The 25485-nt window shown below is 44.4% G+C and overlaps 2 protein-coding genes across 5 annotated transcripts; one reads left to right on the top strand and one right to left on the bottom strand.

Annotated features, from left to right (window-relative positions):
* Positions 1–556: 556 nt before the first annotated feature.
* Positions 557–20390, bottom strand: tnrc6b (trinucleotide repeat containing adaptor 6B). The gene is made up of 22 exons (XM_041962235.1): positions 20046–20390; positions 18517–18606; positions 17574–17595; positions 16611–17048; positions 13522–16488; positions 11259–11423; positions 10887–11083; positions 10298–10372; positions 9895–10098; positions 9552–9671; positions 9238–9363; positions 8380–8550; positions 7703–7816; positions 7422–7611; positions 6977–7144; positions 6650–6796; positions 6248–6391; positions 5932–6024; positions 5254–5457; positions 4866–4933; positions 4499–4638; positions 557–3054 (listed from the first exon to the last, which is right to left on the bottom strand). Exons 2-22 carry the CDS (start codon positions 18571–18573, stop codon positions 2487–2489), a joined length of 6378 nt encoding a protein of 2125 aa, XP_041818169.1. The 5' UTR covers positions 18574–18606; positions 20046–20390; the 3' UTR covers positions 557–2486.
* si:ch211-141o9.10 (probable endonuclease 4) lies at positions 19322–25485 on the top strand. Of its 4 annotated transcripts, none has more exons than XM_041962232.1 (8): positions 19322–19510; positions 20589–20755; positions 20835–21044; positions 21196–21378; positions 23083–23214; positions 24577–24681; positions 24820–24949; positions 25203–25485. In XM_041962232.1, exons 2-8 carry the CDS (start codon positions 20590–20592, stop codon positions 25261–25263), a joined length of 987 nt encoding a protein of 328 aa, XP_041818166.1. In that variant the 5' UTR covers positions 19322–19510; position 20589; the 3' UTR covers positions 25264–25485. The 4 variants fall into 4 exon arrangements, with proteins under 4 accessions (XP_041818166.1, XP_041818164.1, XP_041818168.1 ...); XM_041962230.1 differs by lacking the exon at positions 19322–19510 and adding an exon at positions 19574–20176; XM_041962233.1 differs by lacking the exon at positions 19322–19510 and adding an exon at positions 20236–20478.

The following is a 25485-nucleotide window of genomic DNA, read 5'->3' on the forward strand; positions in this document are numbered from 1 at the left end:
CAAAGTAATTCAGTCATAGACAATAGGGAATTATTAAATACCCACAAAACTATATACACTTCATAAATTTGTGTATATTTATAGCTCATTTTCACTTTGCATTTTGTGTCATTTATTATTTGTACAATTTTTAAATTCCCAGAGAAAATATGAACAGAAATGAGTGCTCTACCAGTCTGGCTGTGATTGGCTGGTTAGGGTTGTGGGCATCACAAGTGGTGTTTGAAAAGCCTGTAAATCTGCGGCAGCTGCTCCAGAATTGACAGACATTTAATGTAAAAAAAAAAAAAGTTTTTAGCTTTTCTAGTACAGGGTAGATGGTAAGATTGTAAATCTCTTTCAAGTGTAAGAAAGTCAGCATAGTCCAGCAGGTCAGTGTCCCATTCACTGAGTATGGAACAGTGCTAGACAGTCCTGTCAGCTTCACAGACCCATGGCACAGGAATAACATGAATTCCTAAGATGGTGAGTATTTAACCTGAAACGCATACCTGACGTCCTATAGGTCAACCACTAATGACCCATTGCATCAATTAAACAACAAACCACTGCAGACTTCAATTCAACCTTTATTATCTTGTTCTTTTCCGCTTTAAATTAATTTCCTCTCCTTTTTGTAACATCTGAAATAAACGAAAACATCCTGAACAGGAGTGATAATAAAGACTGACTTAATTTAAATTGATACATAATAACAAAAAACAAACAGTAAAATATAACAGGTAATGTCTTTAACGTGTCTGTAAAACACTGTTCCAGCTCAGCTTGGTATGGTAGGATTTGGCATCTTACTAGAAATGCCTTCAGTTGGTTGCTTTGTCTTATAAACAAAATATTCTCTTATTGCATTTGGCAGAAAAAAAACAAACAGGAACACAATGCTGCTAAAAAAAAAGCAACTTAAGAGACATATGCAATAGTGCCAATGATTTTGAACTTTTTAGCCATCACAATATCCAGTCAGTCAAGCACGTCCCCTCACACAAACACACACACACACACACACACACACACAAACACTCAGTTTCTCTCAAATGCAGGATGTCAGATTAACATGTATTCACTTCCCTGACTGGAGCAGATAAGTGTTCAAAAGCAAGCACGCAGGCACACAAAAACACACACTTCACACATTTTCTCATGAATCTCTCACAGACAAGAAACAAAAAAAGAAAAACATTCAACATTGTAGCAATAACACAGACACTCCCGATATCATCTTCATCACGTCCTCCTCCATTCGGTCATACTGTCATCACTCCTTTCATGCACACACAGGCAGGCAGGAGGGCACCTTGTACAGCGAGTAAATAAGTGATCATAGTCATCATTAACATTATGATAATATATAATAACCAACTTGATTTCTCGAGTAAGAAAAAAATACAATAGCGAGGTCAGTGTTTGAAGGGCAAAAAAAAAAAAAAAGGACATCTCTGGATTTCCACAAAGTTTCACACATTTCTCTTTTCTTTTCAAACAGAAAAAAAAAATGATAAACAACCAACGTACATCAACAAGGAGTTACAATTTTGCTTGTCAATAAGAGCAGTGTGTAACTGATGAGAAGGTGTGATGTTGCTGACATGGCGGGCGGGCGGCCGCTGGGTGTTAGCCAAGGCCACTGCTGTTGTAACATTTAGTTGTCCTGTAAGGTCTGTGTAGTTGTTGTGTTGTAGCTCTGTTTCAAAAAATGGAGGGATTTGTGGAGGATGTGTCAACAACAAACCCAGAGGCATATAGTGCAAGTTTGGCTAATGTTGTTTTTGTTTAGATTTTTTTTTTTTTTTTTTAACCCTGGGTCCCATGTTGATGGCATGTTTCCACCAAGGTAGAGGTGTCGGTACCTACTAAAAACGCTCTCCTTTTCCAGACCTCAAAGGTTGCTGATCGTCCTTTTGACTCAGTAGTGTGGCGCTGTCCCAAATTTTCTACAAACTCCAGATCCTTCCCCACTCTTCAAGCTTCTAAACATGAGAACTCAGAAGTACGCCAGCCAGGTCTACGAGGGCTCAGTCTGCAAGTCTGAATTTTGAGATTCGACCATTAAATAGTAATACAAAAGAAAAAAAAATTGTGGCACACTAAAAACAGCAATAGCTAAACTTGTTAACATGTACGACTCTGGCTGAGCCTGTCTACAGTGCATGCCTGAGTGATCGGGTCTCTGAATGCAGATGGTGGGATTTGGAGTAAAAAGACAAAGAGCTATCCAGTTGAGTCCTAAGAGTTTAATGGATTTCACCTTTTTCCCCCCGGTTCAAGTTTTACTGTTGTCTTCATTTAAAGTTAAGCGGCTTAATGTGTATGTATGAAAATAATGTGTGCATGTACTGCATGTAGCCTGTGTGTAGTATGAATGTTGAGTGTCTGTGTTGGGTGACCAGTGTAGCTTTAATTCATGTCATCTCTACGTGTAAATAAATACAGAGTGTGACACATGTATTACAACTCGGGTGTAAAATGCGTGTGTGTCAGTCGGCCCCTCAAATGGAGTCGGCCCCCCCGCCCAGCAGGTCCCCTGGCAACAGTGAGGCCGGGCTGCCCATCTGGTGACGATCCTCAAGTGCCGGGGAACCCCAGAGGCTACTGCTGGGGTACCCCGCGCCGCTCATGCCTCCCATTCCACCCCACAGACCCTGCCTTCCGGCCTCCACACCTCCAGCCCCGCCCACCCCGGTGCCATTGCTGCTCCACTGGGCGAAGATGCCCAGCCCGGGTCCCTGGGTGACAGGCTGGTCCGATGAGCTGCCTGTGCTGTCCAGACTCTGCCACCCAGAGCTGGAATGCCCGGCTCCTCCATTTCCTGCTCCTCCAGCTGTGGGAGCTCCTTCTGCGCCTCCTCCTCCACTGCTGCCTCCCGCTCCACCTCTTTCACAGCTACCTCCATTAGCGTTGGCCCCCACCGCAGAGGCTGCTGTAGGCCCGGAGCCTGCAGAGCTGGCTGTGGTTCCTCCGCTCCCTGCTCCTCCTGCCTGGGAATGTGCAATGTAGCGAGCCACATCCTCCTCGCTCACAAACTCCGCCAAGATGGTGGTGTTTCCCAGAACACACCTAATAAAAACAAAAAGTCTGTCACTCTAACAAGAATGTACACATTTTTTATTCTCTTCTAAATGAAGTACAATTAATCATTTACACAGGGTATGATAAATCACACTGTAAAACATGTGAGAAGTCAGCAAGTTTAATAAAAAACTACTTGTAGTGTAGCAGTTGTTAAATGGAAATTAACTTTGTCAAGTAGTCCACTCTTTCAACAGATAATACCCAACATAAAAAAATACACACTCACAAAATACTAACAAACCCTCCCTCCCTGGCTCAGAACTTAATATATGACAATAAGGTTGTGTTGGAAAATGAGAACAAAAGATGAAAAGTAATAATGGACAGTCCCTTACATGAGGAGAGTCCACTATGGATTGTTTTTTAGTAACAGATGAGGGGCAACCAGAGCTTACTGAACTGTGACTCTATTATTCAGAGAGAACCGTATCTTTTCAAGGTGAAGGGAACTGATCAGCTCATTGAGCCGCTGTTTAAAGGTGGGAAATTTCTTCTTCTGCCAGAATGTCAAAATTATTATTTTTAGCTGTAATCAGACCATAGGACAGAAGTTGCTGCTGCGCTCTTTTTGACACAGATGAGGAATCTGAAGTTCCCAGTAGGATCAAGACAGGATCTTAAGAATATCAGAGAATTCTTTAAAGATTTTTGTCTAATATCTCTCTATCCTGGGGCAGAGAGGAAAGCTACGGAGTAGATTTACCTCTGATATATTACATTTATCACATTGTGAGGAGATGTCTGGAAACATTTTGTGAAGTTTAGATTTTGAATAGTGGAGTCTGTGGAAAGTCTGACACTGAATGAGACAATGCCTATAGTCATCTAAACATACTGAAATTGTTTTGATATTGGAGACCGAATAAAAGGGGCAGAAGTCAGGGAGAGTAAGCCCACCCATTGCCCATTTTGATACGCACAGCTGAGCTTTTTTAATTCTATGACTTTTATTGAAATTAATTTCAACCTTAATTACAGCGCCTCCCACAAGGTAACAAAGTCTGCCTACCAGCACATCTAAAGCTCAATAATTAACACGTTCTATCTCATTTGTTTGATCCGCCCAAACACAGAAAAGCAACACTTAATGGTTTTACAGGGAATTATGTGCCGGAGTATTTGTTGGTGGGCACCAGTATTTCCTACTCTCAACTGGTTGCCTGGCAACTGGTCCACACCAGGAAATAGTATGGCACATAACCCCTGTAAAAGGGCCCTGTCATTTTACATGACCAGTTATTGTACAGATTAAACAAACGATGTGACTTAATTAGTGAGCTTTAGAGGTAAAGATTTGGTTGCCTGTGGACAGAGCTAGACAATCTATCGTCCACCTCTTTCCAGCCAACTGGTTTCAGTTACACATTCACTATACAGACATGAGAATGATATCATCAAGATATAATCAAAACAACAGACTGAGTCTTACATGTGGAGTGCACTCTGGGCCTTGGCTGCCTCCTGTTTGGAGCCGTAGCGAATCAGAGCGGTGCCCTGGGTCAGGCCAAGGTGAAAGGTCAGCAGAGGGCCGTGCTGCATGCAAATGGTCCTCAGAGTGGAGCCATCAATCTGCAGGAATATGCAAGATGGACAATGGTGAATTTCAAGTGATAGGTATGAAATTCAGAGGTGTTTCAATGTGGACTTCTTTTTTTGTGCCCTATTACTGTTAGTGCATGCAAGTGAGATTAAACAGCCAACCTGGCAGTATTAGAATAGTTACAGCTCTAGGTCTTTATAAGGACATCAAAACAACTAAATCTAATAAAACGTACTCTGTGTTTCTGTGTGTTTACCTGTGGTGTGAGGTTGCTGAGCACCAACCAGCAGCTTTCCCGAGAGCTGCCGTCACTCCAGGTCGAGCCTGCAGAGAGAGTGCAAACAGAAGAAAGTGTAGGAGTTTTCCACATTCCCTGTTAACACAGTCCCACTCTGTTTTTCTCTACAACTTTGCAGATGTACTAAATGATGAATAACTTTCCCTGCTGCTTCCATCAAGGCTTGGCTGCTCTTCCAAATTAAATATAGATGGACTCTTAAGTTCAAAAGAGCACCCTGTTGTAGCCCAGAAATCAGAGCCAGTTGTTTGATCTCCCGTTTACATTTAAATCAGCTGAATATTTCAACAAGTACTGTGCCTGACTGACCTCACCAAACAACATGAAAAATGCATCGGGACATTACCAGTTGTGCTCGAGCCACCGCCCCAGCCTCGGCCGGCCAATCGAGGGGCTCCTCCAGACCAAGGCGAAGGTGATGGCTGCTTCTGACTGGCTAGTCCTGGAGGTGGGCGGGACAGCTGGGCCTGGCTGCTGCCACGGCTGGCTTTCCAGGATTTGTGTCCAATGGGCTCTGGGGGCCAGCTGGTCTTATAGTCTGTGTACTTTGCTGTAGGGCGACAGACAAGTGAATGAGGGTCTGGAGTGGTTGTATACTATCACACCAACATGTAACGATATCAGTGTTGTTAACAAGCAGATAAAGACTTCAGTGGTTAGGACAAAGACAAACCTGCTCACACTGTACAATTATTAAGATGATATGGCACTGCTGGTTAATGAAAGAGACCAAACAAATCACAATTTCTCAAAACTCCAAATTGCTGGTTATGTCTGAACAGTCTAACCCATAGATTTTTAGCTAATTGTCACAAAAGATACAGAACAGAAGGGAAGAAGTTGGAACTAGTGAACGTTTGGCATTTACGTTTGAAAAATGACAAATAATTGTGTAAGTTGCAGATTAATTCTCAATGGTTGGGGAATCAGTTACTCAACTTATCGTTTAAGCTTTAATCAGAAATCAAGATAAAGCAACACACCAGGCCAGAAATAACATGCTGAGCATTCAATGTGAGGTTACCTGAGTTGTGTGCGTTGTTGAGGGGACTGTCTGAGGCACTGTAGGGCCAGGCACCAGGTGAAGGCAGCAAGGTGTTGAGGGGAGGGGTGGAATCTGCAAAGAAAGGTACCGACCGACCGTGTTAGCCATTTTTTTTATGAATGAATGGCTGACAGCTATTCCAACAAACATAATCCACATACATTTATGGACACTTGTTTATTGGCTAAAAATTGAAAAGCCATAAAATAACAAGGTGAACTAACTACCTGCTAGACATTTTTGTCACCTGCCTGATCGTAGGGAAAATGAGGCAGTAGTGCTGTCAGGTGCTTACCAGTATTATCTTGTAACAACTGGTGCTCAGTATCATTGAGGTTGGGGGACACTGCGTTTCCCATCATGCTCCCTGGGGTCATGTAGGGGTCAGATTCAGGGTCGACACGGTCGATTCCCTTCCATGGCACACCAGGCTGGAACTCTGCAGAGGAAACACATGCGTGGTCTGTTGAAACCAGTTTTATGAGACACTCCTGAACAGTAGTCACATTGAACCTCAATCCAAATTTCATTATTAGAGAAACCACAGGTAATAACTAAAATCTTTAAGAGGGAGAGAACACACTCTTAAACTGTTCATCTCCTGGATACCACAGCAATGAATTCTTCTCTTTTTATCTTACTTCAAACCTTGTATGGCTAGCTCAGGTTATCACTTTGATTTCAACTTATCACTAACCAGGGGGCCAGCTGGGCGTAGTCGGAGGCTTGGTACCCATCTTGTTGCCAGGGGTGCGATGCCAGTTGTCACCCAGCCCGTCTCCAACCATCATGTCATACTGAGAGTAGGGCGAGCCCCCCGGCATCTTCATGGGGGTGACAGGACCTGGAAGGTTGTTGGAGGGTGATGATAACGTATGTTACATCACTGAACACCAGATGGGTTCACTAATCACGTTAATACGTGATTTCACATCTATTCCCATTAACACTATCTGCCTCAACACCCTTGCATTCCCCATCTTATAAAACATTTGTATGAACAAAAAAACAGAAAACATCTCACCGTTTTTGTGGAATGCGTTCTCAGGTGATGAGGTGTCTGGAGAAGAGTGTCCCTCCATCATCCATTTGAAGCGGGACTGCTGAGCCCCTAGGTCCTTCATGCCCCCAGGTCCCCCCACCACAGAGCCACCCAGGTCCAGACCTGGAAGGTTCACTCCAGTACCAAAACCTGCTCACAGGAAGAGACGCAGAGAATGGAGGGAAATTATTATTATTTTTTCTTTTCATTTACATGGTTAAAGGAAACCTCTGGCACCACAAAAACAAAAACCTACTCTCAATTCATCAAGAGAAAATCAAAGAAAAAATATTTCAAAGTGCTAAATTGATTGTGGCTTAACAGTGATATCTGGGAAATGCAGTGTATGTGCACTACATTGGCATGAGCGATCTTATGTTCAAGCATCATTTTGTTTAAGAAAATTAGTCTAGGGACAATCACTTACCGGAATACGGTCCGAGAGTTTTCTGGTGCAAGTCAGCCACTGGATGGGGCAGGGGATCAGCCCCAGGCAGTTTGGGACCCCCTCCGCCAACTCCACCATGGTGGGAGGGGGAGAGTTTGGAGCTGCCGCCTAAACCCCCAACCTGTTGCTGCTGCCTCTGCTGCTGGAGCACTGCCATGATCCTGGCCAGCTGCGGAGACACAACAAAAAACAAGAGTCAGTGGCTTGGAGGAGGAAGTAAAGAAACGACTAAGGAGTGTGTGACGTGCGATTGTTTGCACCTGTTGAGGATCTGCCTGCTGCCGCACGTTTGGTGTGAACTTCCTCTGGTTTTGCAGCAGCTGCTGTTGCTGCTGTTGTGGCTGCTGCTGCTGCTGGAGGAGGAGCTGACAAGCCTGAACGAACACAGACAGAACAGAAACAGAAAAAGAAATGAGGAGGAGTGAGAAACAACGGTGAAAACATTTTCAACTTTGAAAAAGCAATGTGTCAACTGAATACTATGCAAGACTGAGTGTCAGCTTTTGGCTCCACTGGGAGGTAATCGTCATTAACTGAATATTTAGTGAGTGAGTCAGAGCTGCAGCAAAAGTTTTTTTTCATAAAAATACATTTGTGTCACAGAATTGCTGAAACTTATGACATAAGACATTGGATTATAACTAATTATAATAATTCATTTTAATTTTCACCTAATTTCTGGTTATGATTTCAAGGAGTTTGTGGGTGTTGAGTACAACTCTGGCGATTCCCCCTCCTGACAATGTAACTGTATACATGAAGAATATTAAACAAAACAACAAATAAAGTACCAATAAGTATTTTAAATTTGCTCTTTCTTTTCCTACATTTTTTAAAAAATATTTTACATTTTTATACTTTTATTTTTATCACATCATGTTTTCCATATGATGGAGCCCTGCAGTGGTTTTCAGAATTGTACAGTGCTGTTTCTCACCAGCTGAAACTGGATGTGAGGTGGGTAGATGCTGCTGAGCATGGCAATATGCTGGGGGGACAGCTGCGGAGGGAACACACCTCCCCCCAATCCTGCCACTCCTCCCACACCGCCAACACCCCCCACGCTCCCGCTGGGAGGGGGCATCTGCTTCAGCACAGAGCCTGGCACCTGGAGACAGACACAACGGCAAGAAGGTACACCTTTTACCACAGAAACGCTGTGGTGCTGTAACCACTAGCAACTGCATTAGCATACTGCTTTGCCCCGATTAACATTGATTCTCTTTCATGTTCTCATTAACTGCTGTTAACAAGTGACTCGACCTAAGACAGTGAATGAAATTTATTCAATTTCGGGGCGTTTCACTTTATAGTCTTTAGAAGTAAGTGTGGAAACATGATCAATGTTGTCCTGAAGGGTGATAATGTACTCGAGGGACTGCACTGACTAATAGACACCATGCACACAGCCAACAGGCCATGTTGTGTAAGCTTACGAAAAGAAGAATCAGACAGTTACACACTATGTTAGAAAGCTCACAGCACCAAGACAAGTGTGTGAAGTATGCAATGGACCCCAGAGGGCCTGGATATACTGTGGATATACCAGGTGATTTAACACCAGCTGACTCATTCAAAATTGCCCTGACAAGCAAGAATGTCGAGGTGGGCATGGCAACAAGTTATACAAATTACTAAGTAGAAAATAAAAACAGTTAAAATGACTCACCCCAAAACTAACACTATTTTACACAGACAGTCAACCCACATACTTCCTGTGACACTGCTAAGTGTGAAATATGTAGACAGACAGGGAAGAATACTGATGACACAATAAAAGCAAAAGATTTAGTACCTGAGGTGACAGGAACTGATGAGGCACTTGCGCTCGTATCCCTGGGGACTGGTTTATGGGTGGGACACTTGGCTGGTGTCTTGACTGAGCCATCCCTCCACCACTGCCAAAGATACTGTGACCACCCTGTGATCAAAGATTGAAAATGAAACCTCAGCAGGCCCATAGCAGTGGAGATGTTTATATATGAAAATCATGTAGATTCAGCAGAACATAGGGACATTGGGTTATAATTATTATCTTTTGAAAACGGAAAACTACAGGAACCTAATGTAAAGATGGTAGGACAGAAACGAGAGGAGCGGTTATCTTACTTGTCTAAAGGGGATTGTGTGGTTGAAGAGGGAATGGGGCTTGTAGACAGTGGGTGGTGAGTACAGAGAGCAAGGACCCTCCTCCCCAAGGCACCAATCCTGATTGGTCAAAGGCAAGGTCTGTCACAGGGACAGGCAATGGGAGACCAATTTGAATGGTGGTGAAGGGGGGGGGGGGGGTATAGAGGAAGGTTGAGATGGAGAAAGGGAGAAAGGGGGCAGACCAAGGAGAAAAGGTAGAACCACAAGAGGAAATAAAGAACAGTGAGAGAGGACAAAATGCTATCTAGACATGGGAAAGACATAAAAGACAAAGACTGCTAAGATGGCAGTGAGACATTACCTTGTCATAATAGGACCCAGCCTCCCCAGGTGACGCCTCTTTGGAAACAGGTGGACGATAAGCCATCCCCCCTCCTCCTCTTCCTCCTTTCCTCATATCTCCATTGTAATCGTTCATCCCCATGCCTCTTTTCTCCACATCCATCTTCTTCTCCTGGAGAGAACCCGGAGCCAGGTCAATATTTGGGCCAGTGGGATCATCATTCTGTCCAGTGGAAAAGACCACCATAATTAACATCATCATCCTCACACAGGAAATCACAAACCTGCTAAATGTCTGTACATTTCAGCTAAAAACTGCTTGGGTACAAAACAAAGCATCTGGAAAGAGGACATTTGTGATGTTGCCTTGACACAATAACACTCAGGAGATGAGTAAAATGCTAAGATGTTTTCTGTCTTACCAGCAGCCCCATGTTAGAGAACTGTCTATTGATGGGACTCATCCAAGAGTCTCCTCCGCCAGCCTTCAGTGGACCCTAAGAGACAAATAGTAAGTGAGAAGATGCAAGGACTTCACAAGTTCCACAAGGGCTGATCAGAAAAATTTTAATTCAGATTAATGCAATGACCTTGCCAGTGAGACAAATTCATAGAACCAACTGAGTACCTTCAATTTTGACTTTGCTCAGCTTAGTTTATTTCAGAGATGTCCACAAGATCAAATAGGGGCTGAGAAGTCGCACAAAGTACATCCATGACTTAATCTGACCATGCTTCATTCTTAAGCAAACTGGTCGTTTCTTTAAGAACCATTTACCTCATATGAAAGTTTCAGGCCCAAATGTTGTGTCTTTGTTTGTTAATAAAACTTGTAAAAGGACAGTGGGAGGGAGTTTTCTTTTCTCTTGCCTATGGGTATTTCCTCCTACATACCTGTCTACAAGAAACTGAACTCATATACTGTACATTGCATGAGCCTTTACAGTCAATAAATCTTAATTTTTGTACTTTTTCTTTAATCAAGATTATTTCCTCCCACTAGCAACCAACCTTGTTGCTGGGCTTCTTCACAGCATGGCCCTGTCCCCAGCCCCCATTGCTTCCTTGTCCCCAAGATGAGCCACTCCCCTGGGAGCCAGTGCTGTTCCACATGCCGCCTCCCTCCTCCTCATCCTCCCAGCTTGAGTGACGCGAGGCTGCAACAGAGCCCTCTTTGTCCCCCCAGCCATCTTGCATAGACTTTGGACCTGCAGGAGAGGAGAACAGATGTGAAATTGATATCCATTTTGAGGTCTATTAGTGGACTATTAAGCATGCCAACATCCAAAATGCAATTCTACAAAATCAGATTGTATTCCCACAGATAACAGCTGTGATTCAATTCTAACCACACAATCTTTAGTTTTTATTTGATTTTCTAACCAGGTTTGATGGGGTTGGGAGAAGGGTTTCCCCAGCCTGTTGTCTTCCCTCCAGCATCGTCAGGGTCTCCCCAGCCAGTAGGGGTGTCAGTAGGCTTTCCCCAAGCTGCTGTGCCATTGTCTACTGTAGGACTAGTTGGAGAAGTACCACCCCAACCTGACGGACCTGGAGATATATAAGGACAACACAGGTTAAAATGGAGAAATCTGGTAGAGATCATTTGAGCAAGAACACAAGTATTTCCCTCAATATAGGTTCACATTTGTTCACATAGTCTGCTGTCACCAAAACAGCGTGTATATTTACAAGGGTTAGCAATGTCACAAAGGTTTAAAAGTGCTTAACAATTGGCATCTTTTTGATCATTTATGGGCTTGATGTGGTCTGGCACATTGATCCAAAATAAAAGCAACTTCTCTGCAGTCACAGTATGACCTGGAGAAACAGAAAATGTGTTTTTACCTCAGCTGTACGCAGTTGGAACATCCGCTGAATTGCTTCAGAACTATATAATGTGGTTTTGAGATGAAAATGCAAGATAGCAAGCAGGTGGCTGACTGGAAAACAACTACATCTCTCATGACTCAGTTGTCACTTTGATGCACTAAACCTCCACGCTAATCTATAAAGAGCTGATCAACCATTCCTGTAAAGGCAGCCGTTGTAGCAGAGTATTTTTAAGCTGTTAACTTCTTCCAGTCAGTCGATAAAGAACACTTGTCACAATGCCACAGCTGATTCATAAACATACTCTAATTCACACGATCCTTAAATGAAAATCTGCTATTAAACAGTCAGCCTCACAGGTATCCCTGCATGTGTGAATGCGCATGGTTTGTAAATTTAATTTCTTTGTACTACAGTCAGAAGATGTCACTAGCTAATGCAGGAGTTCTCAAATTTATTACCTAAAGGTCTGCATCTGATTTTTATTCATGGTCAAAAGTCCGGTCGATAATAACAAAATAATTTTTAATCATTTAATTAACGTCACATCTCTTTTAATTGGGCTAGAGAAATTGAGATACATTCTGTATCTGAAATTTAGGAACTGATAACCAATTCTCTGATGTAACATTAATGTGTGAACTTGGCAGCAACAGCACACAACACTCTCTGCAGCAGTTAACATCACCATGACAACGACGTCAATGATAGGGCAACAGGCCAATAAAACCACAGTCATGTAGGGACAGGAGCGCTGTGAATGATCTACAGCTATACGGCATATTCTACGCCACTAACAAATTATTGATCAAATTGTAAATCTATTTCAAAACAGAAAAAGTGAAACTTCAAAACGTATAATCTATTTAGGCCTAATTAGGCTATTATTAGTAAATAATTTCCCTTTCTTAAATTTTATTTTTATGAGTCTATATCTGTGAATAGACTCCTACAAAACATGGAAAATCCATAATTATAACTAGATACTGAACTAGAAAATGTTGTCAGACCTCTGCCAAGGAGACAGTCATTATATTCAATGCAAAACCCAGAAAGAAAACAAACATACTAGTTTGAGAATCAATACAATAGTTGGCCAAGGAACATAAACACCTGTTGCATCTAACAGACAAGCTTTGTGATTCTCCATGACTATGCAAAGAGCAGATAAACGATGAAGTATGGACTTTTTGGCTCATTGCCAAGGGTTGGCAAGCTGATCGACCATCACTCTCATGACGGACTGGACCTCTTCCACTGGTGAGTGACATCAGATGCATGCATCTGTATTTTCTGGGTTCATGAATATTCTGTGGGCTGGATAGAGATGGGGCAAACTCGATGTGGCTGGGTTCAGATTGAGTTGCTTTTCAATCCGGATGCAGACCAAGGTCCAGACTTTGAGAAGCCCTGAACCTTATTGTAGGATTCTGATTCTTTCACATTGTATGAGTAATAAATTCTTTCCAATTTCTCTCCACCTAATGTCCTGTGTAAATGTTATGGTAAACTAGGGCTGGACAATTAATTGAAACATTATCTGAAATCACAACATGGCCAAGTACAATATCAAAATCACAGGCGCTGCCTTTGATAAAAGGTAAAATGTGTCTCGACATACTATTATTAATGCAGCATTATGGTGCAGTGAAATTAAACGCAATGGTTATTCATATTGCAATCGGAATATTTGTCAAAATAATTACAACATTTACAACAATTAGATTATCTTTCCCAAATTAACTTTGCTGAGGATTTTAAAAATCCTTTTTTTCCCTCCCACTGTCAATCAAATATACAGTTTGTGGTGTCTTACCCATTGCTGAAGTTTTTCCAGGTCCATGGCCAGTGTTGAAGTCTCTGTTACCTCCGAGCCCTGCAGCCTGCCTGCTAGGCTGCTGCTGTATTGGAGGTGCCTGCTGTTGCTGCTGTGGAGCCTGACCTTGACCCTGGCCATGTGGCTGCAGGCCAGAAGGTGCGCTGTTCTTATCCCACAGGTTGACCGGCTTGTAGTTGTAATGGGTTGGGTCTCCCCATGCTGATGTTCCATCGTCTATCTCGTTCTTCCTGCTTATAGATTGTGGCGAGGGTTCCTCCCAGCCACTTGGTTCAGATCCACTTCCACCTCCTTCAGAGCCACCAGGGATGGGCCCTGAGGTCCAGCCTGAGCTTTGGTTCTGATTCTGGGCTTGAGAGATGGGTTTCCTCCCCCCGCCCCCTTGCATAGCCCCTTGGTCCAATGCTTGCTGCCGCTGTGGATGCTGATTGCGGGGCTGTGATTGTTGTTGTTGCAGTTGTGCCTGTGGGCCTGTGATGGAGCCCGACTGGCTGTTTGGCATCTGGTGCATTTTGTTTCCTCCACTCCAACTTTGATGGGGTTTGGACCCCATGGCCCCAACAACACCCATCCCTCCCCCTCCACTCCCTCCTCCCCCTGTGCCCCCTGCACCCCAGGTTCTCCTGGGAGCACCATCATCCCAGCTCCCCCAACCACCCACACCTGAATCCCCACCTGAGTTTCCTCCATTCTTCCTGTCATCCTCCCATCCTCCTGCTCCACTATTTGATTTGGACTGTGGCTCTCCCCAGTCCCTACCTGCCCCAGCCTTCTGTCCTGATCCCCACCCACTTCCTCCTCCATTCCCTCCCATCTCTTTCCAGCCCCCTGTCCCTTTCTCCTCCTGACTTCCTCCCCAGCCTCCACTCACTGGATCACCCTGTTTCCCAAGATCACCCCATCCTCCATTTCCTCCTCTTGTACTGTCTCTCCATTCCTCCTTCCCCCAACCTTTGGCCTCCTGTCCGTCCCCAGTCCCCATCCCTCCTCCACCCCAGCCGGTAGCCTTCCCCTGCTGGCTATGCCCTGGTATTACCCCTGACCCCATACCAGGTCCTGTTGTGGTCACTGGCCCAGATTGTGAGACGCCAAGATTCCTCATGTTGGGGCCTGAAGGTAGTGGGGTTCTCCCAGACAGAGAGGCCCCACTACTGCTACTGTTGCTGCTGCTTTCCCAGCCCTCTCCGGAGGACCCAGCAGATGGAACCAGGGAAGGATTGGCCACAGGACCCATAGAATCAGTGATTTGGGTCCTAGGACCACCAGAATACTGAGAAGAGCCAGTAAGAGAAGATGGGTGCTTTGATGTAGCTGATGACGATCCACCCTTACTTTGTCCTCCATGTTCTTCAAAGTCCCAGGCCGTGTTTTGTCGGATCTGTGTTTGGCCCCAGCCAGTGTTGGACAGGACCCGAGGATCCAGATCAGACCGGCTGAGCAGGTTCTGTAAGGCAGCTTCAGCATTAAGTGCCGGGCGGCGAGGACGACTGTGACTGCTGTTAGGCCCGCTCCCGGTTCTGGAATTTCCACCACTGGATGAAGATCCTCCCTGTGCTCCCTGTCCATCTCCTCCCCCACCCCATTCCCCTGTTTCACCCTCTCCCTTCTGATTGTCCCAAGCTCTGGTCATAGTGGTGGCTGTTGAGGAAGAAGAGGAGGTGGCAGGTGGATTGCCAGCTGTGCTGCCCCCACTACTACTGCTGTTACTACTGCAGGCTCCACCCATTCCCTCACCTCCTGGATTCGCTCCACCAATACTGGTGGAGCTCCCACCCCAATCACCACCAGACATCACTCTATCCCCTCCTACTCCCGATGACCCCCACCCTCCCTGAGATACCCCGGAGGTTTGACTACTGTTTCCCCCAGTTCCAGCACCGCCCCAAGCATTAACCCCACTAGTGGAACCCGGATATCCCCAACCCGAGGTCCCATTATCTTCATCAGCAGCTCCGAATCCCCCCGTGCCACCTCCTCCTCCCTCCCATCCATCAGTCCGTGAGGCACCCGTTTTGGAGTTAGCTGCAGGGTAAGAAGGCTGGCCTCTCCATGAGGAGGCAAGGCTGTGGTCTCCCACACTCATCTCACCTCCTCCCACACCACGGTCCATTCCTCCACCAATCCCTTCCCCCCCTGCGATTTTTGGTCCCGCTGATTCGCTGTCCCACTTCCCCCCTCCCATCTCTCTGTCTCTGGATTGCATTTGGTGAAGTTGGCGCTGATGGGTGCTTGATTGATTCACAGATAAAGGTGGGTGACCCCCCAGCACCCCGACTGCCCCACCTCCCAGCCCCACGCCCAGGGAAGCAGAGTTGTTGGCAGACAAAGACCCTCCAGGGCCCTGGTGATGGAAGGAAGACGGACCTCCTTCCCCTGCAGCAGCGGGCCCATCCTGCTGCACCAGGGCAGGCCAGGCCGAAGGGTTGGCATTTGGATTGAAATTGGCACCTGGAATCCCACTGCTGCCTTCAACGGGGCCACTGGCATCATGGCTCCCTGGCACAGTGGAGGCTTTGGAAAGTGAAGAGGGCTGTTGTAGCAGAGGCCCAGCTGCAGCTACTGCATTCCCTCCTCCAAGATGACCCTGGGAGGCAGCCATCCCCCACGCGACACTGTTGGACGACTGCATACATTCATTGGGCAAAGAGAACGAGGAAGTGGGTGAGGATTGGTTGCCAGAGGCACTGACGCTGTTCACAGGCATTCCGTTGTTGCTGCTGCTGCCCCCTCCAGCCCCGGTGAAAGAAGCTCCTCCCCCATCGCTGCCAGCGATGCTAGGCCACTCCTCCAGGTCATTGCCATCGACAATCACCTTCTCCCTGCCCTGAGAGGAGGCCTGGCTGCCTGAGCTCGCCCCCCACATGGAATTTGCATAATTAGAAGTAGTAGTAGAAGCAGCAACTGATGATGAGGTGAGGGCCAATGAGGTGGCAGCTGCACCAGAATCTGAAAAAGCAAACCCAACAGGACAGAGATTTTAGGGGTCAGATATTAAAGAAATTATCGAAGTAATCTTTACATAGAATGGATCAAAACTAAATCTCACCTGCATCACTGCTAACACTTACCTGAGACAGCAGCCATGTTTGCATTGGGGCCATCCCCTCCTCCTCCCCCTCCCAGCAGCATGGAGGACAGTGGCGGCTGACCCCTCTTCAGTAGCACTTTATGGTCCTGCTGGCAGCGGAATCGCGGTGGCACTTCTCTCGGCATGTAGCGTGGTTGCTGCTGAGGCGCCTGGGCTCCGCCTCCGCTACTCGTACTGCTGTTTCCAGTAGCACTGGGGCCGCCAGCGGTGGAGGAAGAAATGGTGGTGGAGGTGGGCTGTCCGTTGGCCACCGCCAGGCGCTTGGCATTGTTGCCGCCCTGTGACGGGGTGGCAGCACTGCCAGGGCCCAAGGTGGCTGGGGATGGGGAGGCAGAGGGGGTGGGTCCAGGGCTGGGGGAGGCAGAGCTGCTCTGAGCGGCAGGAGACTGGGCAGACACCGGTTTGGTCAAGTCTGGCACTGCAGGAAGAGAAGGCAGAGAAAGAAAAAGAGAGGTATGAATTAAGCATCATTTATTTATTTAACCAAGTTCATCTTAAGTGGCAGTACATTGCACAATTCATTTTCTCCAAATGTAAGAAGTAACCATATTTTTGGGAGGGGATAGGGAAAAGGGAAGATGCTAAAAAGAATTCCATAAAGCAGAGACTTTGACTTCATGATAGTTAGTCTTAGTGCCCCTTTTCCCACAAAAATACTACAACATTCAAATATCATTAAAAAAAATAAGACAAGCCATTAAGTGTTATCGAGCATCAAGGCAGTTAGTATGCCAGAGGGATGGTGATGCCAGAGATGTGAAATCCAAGAATAACCACAATTACCATATCATCACAATCAATTTGAACAACAACAACAAAATAAACAAATAAGAAGTAAAAGATTAAATGTCAGGAGACAGATAGTAGATGAAGTTTTAGTGAACAAAGCAAATCCCTGACATCTCTATATTAACATTTACACATATATCACTGTGCTGCTTACCTTTGTTTTTTTGTTCTGTGACCTAAAATGAAAAACATATTGATTACTAAATCATTCTTTAAAATACACAAAAGGATACCATGAAATTAATACATTTTATTCATTCAAATATCAAACCAGGATATTAAACACATCCTCCATTCAAGATCCTGAAGTTGTTGAGGCATGACTGACTCATGACATGAGGCAGACTTCAAGAGTATCATAACTCTGACAGACGTAATCCAAAAATGTATGTTGACTGTAATAACTTGGTCTTCATACCATTAGCTCCATTTCGGGTTTTAAAAACAGAACAACCTACAACTGAAATGAAATCTTTCAGAATTGTGCTCAATGCAAACTTGTTTTAGAAGAGAAATTAAGTTGGCAATTTGTTAAAGGGATTACAATGACATTTTAGAACGATAAAGCTCCATTCTGATTTGCCACCATTCTGCCTTCCCCAAAAAAACACAATTTGAGGTCAATAATAACAAATACACAAATGTCTGACATCATACTATACATTAACAAATGTTTAGATCTTGGCACGTCTGCCTCCAATAAGAACAAGTTAGTCATGAGCCTGGATCAGGTATCTGCCAAGTTTACAAATGTTAGAAATTCTCGAGGTTTACCTATGAGGTTGGCCAAATATCTATATTCAAGAGAAGTTCTTTCATGAGAATGATGGAATCACTGATCATAAACACAAGCATAAAGGAAAATGTGAAAAGTAAAATCCCAACTCACCCCAAAAATGACACAATCCCAAATAATATAATAAGCAGAAATAGCACTTAATATCAGAAAATGTAAATGTTGACAGTTTACTCAAAAGAAAATATGTGATTTGTATTCAAGCAGTTTCAACTGCTGTTGAGCATGGCATTGCAGCGTGTTTGTTCAATGGTGTCCAACCCAAATGGAGGAACTTCAAAGTCATTGTGAACATGCTCACCTTCTGAGAGGCTTCCCTTTTCCTTTTGTCGTCTTTTTTCCTTTTCTTGTCTTCCATGAACTACTGCTCCTGTCCTGATGCTCCTTTCTTCTGGAGAAAAAAGGAAGATACACCTAAATGTAGTCACAAGTTCACCATTTTAAAATCACTGAGTACCTATTTGTTTAGCCAGTGGCTTTAAAATGTAAAGGAAAAACACAAAAACAAAACTGACAAATAATGATAAGCTAATAATGACTGCTGCAAAAATCAAAGGAGAAATACAGCATTAGAGTTACTACATGGCGACAAGAGCCTCCATCTACGTGTGGAAATCACAATGGACTGCATATTTGATTGGAATGAATCAGACATCAGGTGTGTTAGTTAAGGACACTACTGAACATGTGAACAACAAATACAGTCATTATCCCCATCATGAGCATGCAGAATACCGTAGGCTGATCACACTGGTAGGGTCAACGAATTTAGACTGTTTACAAGAGGGCTTGATTTAGTCTGCCGACTCAACCTGTCATCAGATTGACTGAATCTGCATGAGGCCTTAGAAACCATAACAAGTGACCAACTGATCACTTGAGACCCATGCTGGCCCCTAAAATGCACACACATTCCGAATTACTAAGACCCAACGGTGTCTGTTTTTTATTTGGTTTCGTTTTTGCAAAATGCAAGCACTTCCAATAGGCAAGATTCCTGTAGGCACAGACGAGGAACCTGGCATCCTCCCTAAGCATTTCTGACCACAGGCCTGGCGGATCAGAAAGTCAGACCCGATTATTATATTATTACGACGCATTCAGCTCTGTCCAGCTACCCTTCAAATCACTGATGTAAACTACACCAGCTAATATTGCCGTACCTGTGCTGTCCTGTCAACGCTGTCACAGGCTCATCCGCATTTTGCTGTTAGCTTGCTAACGTTACAGCATTAGGAGAGCCGAGCTTTCTCATGCTAAAAATGGAAAAGCCTTCACAAACATCAGAGACACGGGTAATTTAAGGTTCTTAAACTGAATCGTGCTAAAACGGGTTAGGGTTTGTGACGATGTAGTTTAACAACAGCTGCTAATAAAACATTTCGTCGATGGCTAACAATAAGGAGTGGTATCTGCCCATACTTTTAAAATACGCAGACACAGATTAGCGCGCACATTGACAAGTTAACGTTAACAAGATCAACCACCAGCTGTCAACCAACGTGAGTTTGGTAACTCTGTTTTGAGTACACAACGGTTCTTAACGGCAAATACACCGAACATTGAGCCACATATCCAACTCAGCCGATGCACAACCACGAATAATGCTACAGGAGCGCTAATGCTATCGAATGTTAGCTAAACTGGTACGCGAAGTTACATACAGACAGCAGCTACAAGCAGCCAAGCTAACGGCTCTACCTTGGCCAGCAAGCAGAGTGGCATGGAAATTCGTTAACAAATAGGTAGCAGTCATTTTGCATGCATACAGATCACGTAATGTTAAAACGCTCAGAAATATTCTGCATATCAACAGTTCACGTTACTTACCTCAGGAATCACATATGAAGATAAGCTAGCGTGCTAGCTAGCTTAGCTAAAGTGCTTCAGTGCGATTTTTTTTAGCTTTTTGAGGCATTCGTCGAGGCTACAAGAACAGCGACGCCTGAGCGGATAGTCAAGTAAGTGGCAGATGATGAAAATACACGCGTAATAAGCTACTGGTTTGTAAATAAGTACTAACGTTGTAATAGTGTAAACCCTAATGTGCACAAGAATTTAAATTTCAAAGCGCTGTGGAGTCAGTCGGTTGACGGGCGGCCATTTTGCTGCTGCTCAGCATGAAGCGTCTCCAATGGCTAGCCTGTGGCAGCTGCGTGGAAGCCCTCTGACTGGCTGCCTCCTACCAGGAGGGATGCATAAAAAACGCATTTTGACCTTCATAAACTTTGGCAGGCAAACTTAGCACCACTGTGCTTGCGTCGTACGTTAACAGCCCTCCCTAACGCATATTTCAAAGTGGCCACTGAAGTCATAAACAGAAAACCGTCATTTGCAAATTCATAGGAGCTGCTCATGACTTTCTCTTGCTAGCATGGGTCCGAGAAGGAGAGGAACGAGGAAAAGAAAGCCCGAGGAGGTTTTGGAAGGAGAAAATGAAGGCGGGAACACTGCAGAGAAGGAGGCTGAAGAGACAGCAGGCAGGATGAGGAAGTACCGTGGAAATAAGAAATACATTGGAGCTCATGTTGGCATCCAAGGTAGGGCCTACTGCCATTAACTCTCCCTGCGTAATTAAAACAGACGCTTGCACGTGCTGTCTCTTTTACCTGCCTCCAGGTGGGATATGGAAAGCAGTGGAGTCCTGCACAGAGATGGGTGGCAGCTGTTTCGCCCTGTTTCTGGGCTCCCAGCGGTCATGGAAGAGGCCTCCACTGGACCAGACTGCTGCAGCCAAGTTTCAGGAGCAGTGTTCCCTTCAGGAGTATGACCCAGCTCACATCCTGCCTCATGGGTCCTACCTGATGAACTGCGGATCTCCTAAAGAGGGTTTGTCAGACACTAAAGGATGTCTCCGCCAGATTCTGTCCTCTCTCACACTCAGTTACCTGCCCTTGTCTTGCATTGGTTATTTTGCATTTCCAACTGCGCGTCTCTCTTCTGACAACCTCCTCTGGGCTGTGTACCATGTTGCACCCAGATGTGTTTGAGAAGAGCCAGGCCCTGCTGGTGGATGAACTCAACCGCTGCACCCTCCTGGGCCTCAACCTCTACAATTTTCACCCCGGCTCCTCCCTGGGCGTCATCACCACTGAGCAGTGTGTGGACAAGATTGCAGGAGCCATCAACCATGCTCACCAGCAAACACCTGCTGTGGTCACAGGTACAGGGGGTGGACACAAGTACACAAATGCCCATGCTATGCAAGAGCCCTGCAGTAAATACCAGTCAGATGAAAGCTCATAATATCTGGAAATTATAGAGACTCACAGAGGAGTTGATGTTACTAAAGGGTTATTTATGTGGTGTATCTGTAATGTAAAAAAACATCATGGGGGTCAATCTGCAGCCACTTTTTACTGACAGATGTTTCTGGTCATTTTGAGAGCCCCCGCCCCGCCCGAACCCCCGCTGTGTTACATAATTTTGTGATGTGGGTCATTGAATTCATGGGAGGACTACTGTAAAAGACGATTACAAAGGCAGCCACTCCGATGAGGCCTATTCAGTTGGTCAGTAGTGTCTGTCAGCTTTAACAAATGTCTTTAAAACTACAACCCCACAAAGCTGGGATGCTGTGTAAAACATAAATAAAACAAAATGTGACAAGTTGTCAGTTCTTTTTGACATATATAAATTGAAAACAGTACAAACACTATATATATATTTTTTCCACCTCATCAGCTTAATTGATTTGTGTGAATATCTGCTTATTCTGAATCTGATGCAGCAACACGTTTCAAACAAGTCAGGACAGGAGCAACTAAAGACTGAGAAAGTTGTGGAACGCTCCAAAAACACCTGTTTGATTGGTAACAGCTGATAGTATCATGATTGGGTATGAAAGGAGCATCCTGGAAAGGCTCAGTGGTTCACAGCGTGGATGGAGCAGGTTCACCACTTTGTCAACACATGATTGTACAGTATAAAGGATGTTATTACATGGACTCAGGAACAGTTTATAAAGACATTGTCAGTAAACACAGTTTGTTTGCAAATGATTGCATCCTGTTTTTATTTACGTTTTACACAGCTTCCCAACTTTTTGGGGATCCGGGGTTGTATTGTAGAAAGCTGGCTTCCAAAAAGACATGAACTTGCAGGTAAAATGAGGCCAGATAATCACTGGTGCTAATGAACGAGGTGCAAACACTGAAAAAATATGTAATGTAGCAAGGGAAATGAATGTGGAAAAAACAATGACGTATATTGTAAACACAGGAAAACTGCAAAGAGGCACTGTAGAGAACCTCTCTAACACTGACCCACACACACTTCAGTGCATATTTGCTAATCTAACTGCTCTAACATCACAAACTACAGCCTCACTAATTACAGTGATTTTAATCCATACCACTTGATGGCCATGTCAAGCAGAGAACATTATGAGCTTCACCGAAAGAGATACTTGCTGCAAAACAATGCTTTGTTGAGTGTTTGTCTTGTGTAATTAATACAAATTTAGACCCTATTCAGGCAGATTGATATTTTGCTCCCAGTGTCAGTCATCAAAACATTTTACAGGTCGTCAGCTCATGAAACCATATGACCTCAGACTGACTTTGTTGATGTGTAACTCGATTTGCAGAACTGACAGCAGGCTCATCACTGGTGTCGCATTACTTGTTAGTCATGACACAGACCTTTTTGATTTGCATGCCTTAAATACCGCTGGTGTGACAAGAACACTCTGCAGTGGAATGCCTGCAAAAAAGCAGGAGCAAAAACTGCCCTCAGGCTGTTCTTCAGGAATGAAAAAGGGCGCCCAAACCAACTTTGCATATAAGACAGGTGTTGTAGCAGATGGGTTGAATGGGTGTGTCAAACTAATGGTGCCCTCTTTTCCTTTTGCCCACCACGTGGTCAGTGTTGGAGAACATGAGCGGTCAGGGCAGTACGGTCGGTGGTAAGTTCTCTGAGCTGAAGAGCATCATAGACAAAGTGAGAGACCAGACCAGAGTGGGAGTGTGTCTGGATACCTGCCATGCCTTCGCGGCAGGTGGGTAAAACCTGAGTTTGATCTTTTTGCACCACAAAGCACCAATTCATGGCTAGTTAAGTCTCAAGTGCTTATACTCTATGGTATAAACCTAAAATCTGCTTTGTATTAGGGCTGTCAATGAATATTCTGAATTTGAATATATATATTCAAACATCCTTACATTTGATTGTGAAAGTTGATATTCAGTTGTGGGGGAAAAAGCAGCACCTCTGTTGCGGCTGCACTGCGTGACAAACAGGAGGCACAAGACCAGAGTTTCTGTTGTCCACTAATTACTGTTTTGTTCTTTGCTGTTGTTGTTTTTTTTTTTTACTGGAAAAATCTGTTGAAGTCAGACATATTTAAGTCTCTCTGGTCATCATGTCTGGTGAAAATGATTCCAGAGTTAGATGTGGAAATATTCCGGCTCCACGCTCTGTCCGTCGTCTCCCTCGCTCCTCTCCTGACTCGGCGAATTAAGAGTTTATTTCGACCAAACCAGAATTGATGGTGCTCGTTGGAACAGTTAAAAGATGGTTCTAGTGAGTTTTATTTTGTTTTTGTCGCGTTTAAATGAAATGGGTTTTACGATATGAAATGACTGTTTCTCTGAATGGAGTCTGGTGGCTTTGGCGAGAGCGCTACAACAGCTGTTTCTGGTTAAGCTAAACTGATTTTACTTTTAATGGTGTCTCTGTAGGAATCCTTCCATAATGTTGTCAGACACTTAAAACAACAATCCAAGTCTGTCAGTGGCAAAAACAAACACTTTGAGTGGACGTAAATTGAGGGTACAGCGCGTTTTGTGGCTGCTAGCTGCAGCTCTCTTGCTCAATACTGGAAAATTGTTGTCTTCATTAGTCATGCACAAAAACATAGGAAAATAGGGTCAGATCAGACAGTCTGATAATATGTGACCGGCATAACATTATTTCAGTTATTTAAAATTTATTTACATTTTAATGCGTAGGTTTGTGGCTCTTTTAAAGACATGTTTGTGTTGAAATAATATACAAGTAGCATGTCTCTTGTTGTACTGGTTTGCCCTCCTATGGACATAATGTGCAAAAATAGATATCTGAATGGTGTGCTTCCTGTCACGCAGCAAAGCAGAAAGCAGGATATGATGTCCAGCACATGATGATGCAGGCAGAGAGGACAGTGTACGATACACTGCCTCCCTGCCATGTAAATATGTTAATAGAGGAACAATGGTTTGTGGGATTTTTTTTAAGAAGGAACAATCCAACTTAATTTTTGGCCAATTTTGACAGCCCTACTTAATATCCAAACTTGAAACAAGGCTGCTGTTGACGTGAGGAGGCACAAAATGTCTATAATGATAAACCTGCCATTAGGCATTGTTTCTTGCCTTTGTAGGATATGACCTGGCTGCAGAGGGAGGAGTGAAGGCCATGCTTGATGAGTTTGATAAGGAAGTTGGACTCCATTACCTCAGAGCCATCCATCTAAATGACTCCAAAGGTACAGCCAGGACATTCACACAAAAATATCACATACACAGATTAGCCAGATGATTTGGTCATTGAGTTGTATGAACTTTGTGACTTTTATGAATTCAGCTCTGCTGTGTGAACCCGCACTGTCTTGTCATTTTTGCAGGTAAGCTAGGCTGCAATCTCGATCGCCATGAAGACATCGGTAAAGGTCACATAGGAATCTCTGCTTTCCGGGACATTGTCAACGAGCCCAGGCTGGACAACATCCCTCTGATACTGGAGACACCTGGACGGTGAGATAAGTGCAGAGACGAGAGGTCTGTCAGTGAACAATGGATAGATCTGGTCTTTAAATTAGAAATCTAAAACAACGTATCATACTAGTTTACAAAATGGGAATATAATGGGGAAGATTGCACTGTCTATTCTGACTGAGTTATGTTTTCTGGGTGTTAAAGATACCATTGATATGGACGTCATTACGAACTTCTGGCTTTCAGAGTTTTCAGGTGCAGTTTTAACATGACTTGTGTCTTTTCCCCACAGGCCAGGATTCGAGTATGCAGAGCAGATTGAACTTCTCTATTCTCTCTGTGAGAAAAAATAGAAAGCACACCGATGATCACTGATGAGTTAGCACTGTTAAACTGAACCCTGTGAAACCACTGCGCACACGTTGCTGTTTAAGAGCTGAGATGTTTGTCGAGGACCAAAGTGGATGAGTGGTTAAACACACTTAGAATTTGTTTGGTTGTTAATCACCGTGCCAACAGTTTCGGTGCGTTTTGTCTTTGTATGAACATGAGTTGAATAAATGTGTCGTTGCAGA

The sequence above is a fragment of the Chelmon rostratus genome, chromosome 21 (genome assembly GCF_017976325.1).
Source record: "Chelmon rostratus isolate fCheRos1 chromosome 21, fCheRos1.pri, whole genome shotgun sequence".
NCBI classification, from domain to species: domain Eukaryota; kingdom Metazoa; phylum Chordata; class Actinopteri; order Chaetodontiformes; family Chaetodontidae; genus Chelmon; species Chelmon rostratus.